Raw genomic sequence first — 3,047 nt, 5'->3', positions numbered from 1 at the left:
CTCCTTCAGGGAGAAACGCGGTCTTGTGAAAGTAACTCCCAAGTAGACATATGACCTGACGTACTCTACCGGCTCCCCTCGGAAAGTGAACTGAGGCTCTGATCTCGTCACCCATGCCTGTGTGGTGTTAAACACCATAACCTTGGTTTTCCCAAGGTTCATTGTCAGATCTTTATCCGCACAGAAAGCCTATAATGCATCCAGGTGTCTCTGTAATCCCTCCGGAGAGTCTGAGAGATTGGTGTCATTAGTATTGGACATCTCCCTTCTTCTACCTTTCCATTAAAATGTATGGCTTGCCTTCTGTCTCGTAGATAATGACCTCAGATAAAAATCGTCTATGTCGAAGATATATATTTTTGTTGAGGGTTTTGCTATAAGTCGATCTCAACCAATCACCACAAATTGGACAAGCTTTATAACCCTTGGTACATATCCCTGCATGGAAAACATAACAAAGATGATTAGCGTAATGAACATCAAACAAACTTATGAAAGAATATATATATTTAAATCATTTACCTGAGCAAAAACCATATCGTGGAAAGTCGTGGATAGTCCATGCTAAAATTCCACGAACAATGAAGTGTCTTTGACTGATGCCTCTAGACATATCCATGACATCAATCCCTCTCCACAAATCTTAAAGATCGTCGATGAGAGGGGCCAAATAAACATTCAGATCTTTAACTTGTCGTTTTTTCGGAATTAAGAGTGAGAGCATTAGATGCTCTTTCTTAATGCTGAGATACGGGAGTAGATTATAGTTAATAACTACCACTGGCCATGTAGACCATTTACTTGATCTCATTGAAAATGGATTCACGCCATCCAATGCTACACCCATCCTTAAATGGCATGGTTCTTTTGCAAAATCTGGCCATCGCAGATCAATATGCTCAAATGCAGGACAATCTGATGGAATTCGCATTACTCCATCTTTGCTCTTGTGCTCCGCTCCCCATGTCATAAGCTTAGCTAATTCGGGACTTTGGAACATATGTTTTATACGCGGAGCCAGGGAAAAATGTCTCAATACCTTTCGAGGGACCTTACCTTTCTCCTCTTTATAACGAGGAGTTTGACATTTTGGACATGTCACATCGTCCTCGTACTGACCTCTATATAAAATACAATCGTTGGGACATGCATGTATAGAAGAATAGTCAAGTCCAAGACTACTTATCATCTTCTTCACCTCATCATGTGATGTAGGAAGGGAATTGTCGGCAAGAGCTTCTGAGAGAGTAGCCTGCAAAGTCCATTAAAAATATGATCAATAAGAACAAAACATATCGTGATTACTCCTAAAATATTTAGATTAAAAAAAATGTGATTGTTACATACTTCAAAAGTGCTGAAATGGATATATTACTCCATCCAAAACGGTTTTGAAGATTCAAAATAAGTAAGCTTGCACTGAGTCGTGTCAGTTGGCTTCCTACGTAGATACACTTTAGAGCTTCTTCTCAAAGATACTTCTCGTTGTTATTAGGAATATCGCTCGCACTATTGTTTTGATACCAATCCTCAATAAAATCAGACATGCCATCCTCGTCATCAAAGATATGGTCCCGCACATTATTGAAGTCCTGAGAATGTTGTTTTTTTAGTCTTGCATACGCATTAGGATCACTCCTGCGTAGGATCCTCATGCACTCTATTGACATGTGAGATGCATCATGTGAATGTTGATTTGTGATATTGTCGATGTCACAATCCGGAATGTACATATTTGAAGGCAATATCAATAGCATGCTTCTATATAAAAGAAAAGATAGATACAAAACAGTTACAGACAATAAAAAATGATTATCAAATTAAAATAGAGACAGTAGAGATCGTGGTGCAAATTAAACTATAGAATTAGGGTACAAGAGGTCCAATAACATTAGGAAATGTATACAATGAAGCTCTCAATCCTCATCTAGTAAGGATGCTCGTGGAGGTCTATGCCATCCATAATTGACCAGCAATTCATCACCAGCACGTAATGATCTAATAGCATTGACAATTATGTATCTTTCTACATCCCTGCTCATATGTTCTGGTTCATGACTATTCTCACACTCCACAAACGTGCAATTGGTTCTTGAACTCATCCCTCGTCGACTACTATTGATTAAACCTACTATGTTTCCTTGAGAGTAAGGTCTTCCATCAACATAGAGTCTTTGTCCTTCTGCATGTGTGATCCCTCTATCAGAAAGAGAGGCTGCATTGAGACATAATCCATAAGTACTTATGCTCTGAATGTAGCGAGTAAGCTGATGCCATGGACCCCATCTATATATAGGTCCACAAAAAGACATAAGGGTGACCTCTGAACGAGGGGGCACATGTAAATCCTGTGCAATAAAGAGGCCTCGTCCTGCTCCACTAATGGTAGATGGAGCAATCATGTAGCGACTGCCCCAAAAGCTGAAAACCACTCCATCTAAAGGAAGTGATCCTCTCTGCCATCCTCCGTATCGTCTGTGATCATACGTCTGTACTAGAGAATGCAAACGAGTAGGCAACGGATGATCTCCACCCGTCTCGGCCTCCAAAGCAGGAGGTAGAGGATGTCAAGAAACCTTGAGCTGCAGCTAACAAATGACCTGTCCGTGCCATGTGCGAGGGACATGTGCACCACTGATAGTGAAGTCATCATCGTCATCAAGTGAATATACCTACATATATGATATGGTTACATTATATATGAGCCTTTGATTTATAAAATAACCAATAATAAAACTAAGGGAGAACAGTCACATACCATAGGTCGATGTCACTCCTCAGGTGGCGGTGCTCGCTCAAAAGTACCATGAGTCATCTCATGTGAAAAGCACTCCCGTCGCGTGGCCTCCGATATGTGCCACGACAACGAGCGCACCAGCATATGATAGACTCGTCGTAGTAGAAATCATCATAAACAGGCTCATGTGCAGTATTGGAACTCTGTGCACCCCAATCACCACGAGTAGGAGGTGGTGGTGTACCTCTGATTGGTCCGAATCTGATTTTCAAGTACCATAAAAACACGAGTCATTAATCAAATGATCGAG

The 3,047-nt window shown here is 40.8% G+C and overlaps 1 protein-coding gene across 1 annotated transcript; it reads right to left on the bottom strand.

The window, feature by feature from the left end:
• Positions 1-1,916: 1,916 nt before the first annotated feature.
• Positions 1,917-2,650, bottom strand: LOC147627918 (uncharacterized). Its single transcript, XM_086814279.1, has 2 exons — positions 2,633-2,650; positions 1,917-2,543 (listed from the first exon to the last, which is right to left on the bottom strand). Exons 1-2 carry the CDS (start codon positions 2,648-2,650, stop codon positions 1,917-1,919), a joined length of 645 nt encoding a protein of 214 aa, XP_086670405.1.
• Between the last annotated feature and the right edge of the window lie 397 nt (positions 2,651-3,047).

Source organism: Cibotium barometz, chromosome 20 (assembly GCF_041138505.1).
Source record: "Cibotium barometz isolate CiBa-2024 chromosome 20, ASM4113850v1, whole genome shotgun sequence".
NCBI lineage: Eukaryota > Viridiplantae > Streptophyta > Polypodiopsida > Cyatheales > Cibotiaceae > Cibotium > Cibotium barometz.
Note: the sequence above shows the minus strand (reverse complement) of the source record. Positions and strands in the feature narration are given on the sequence as shown.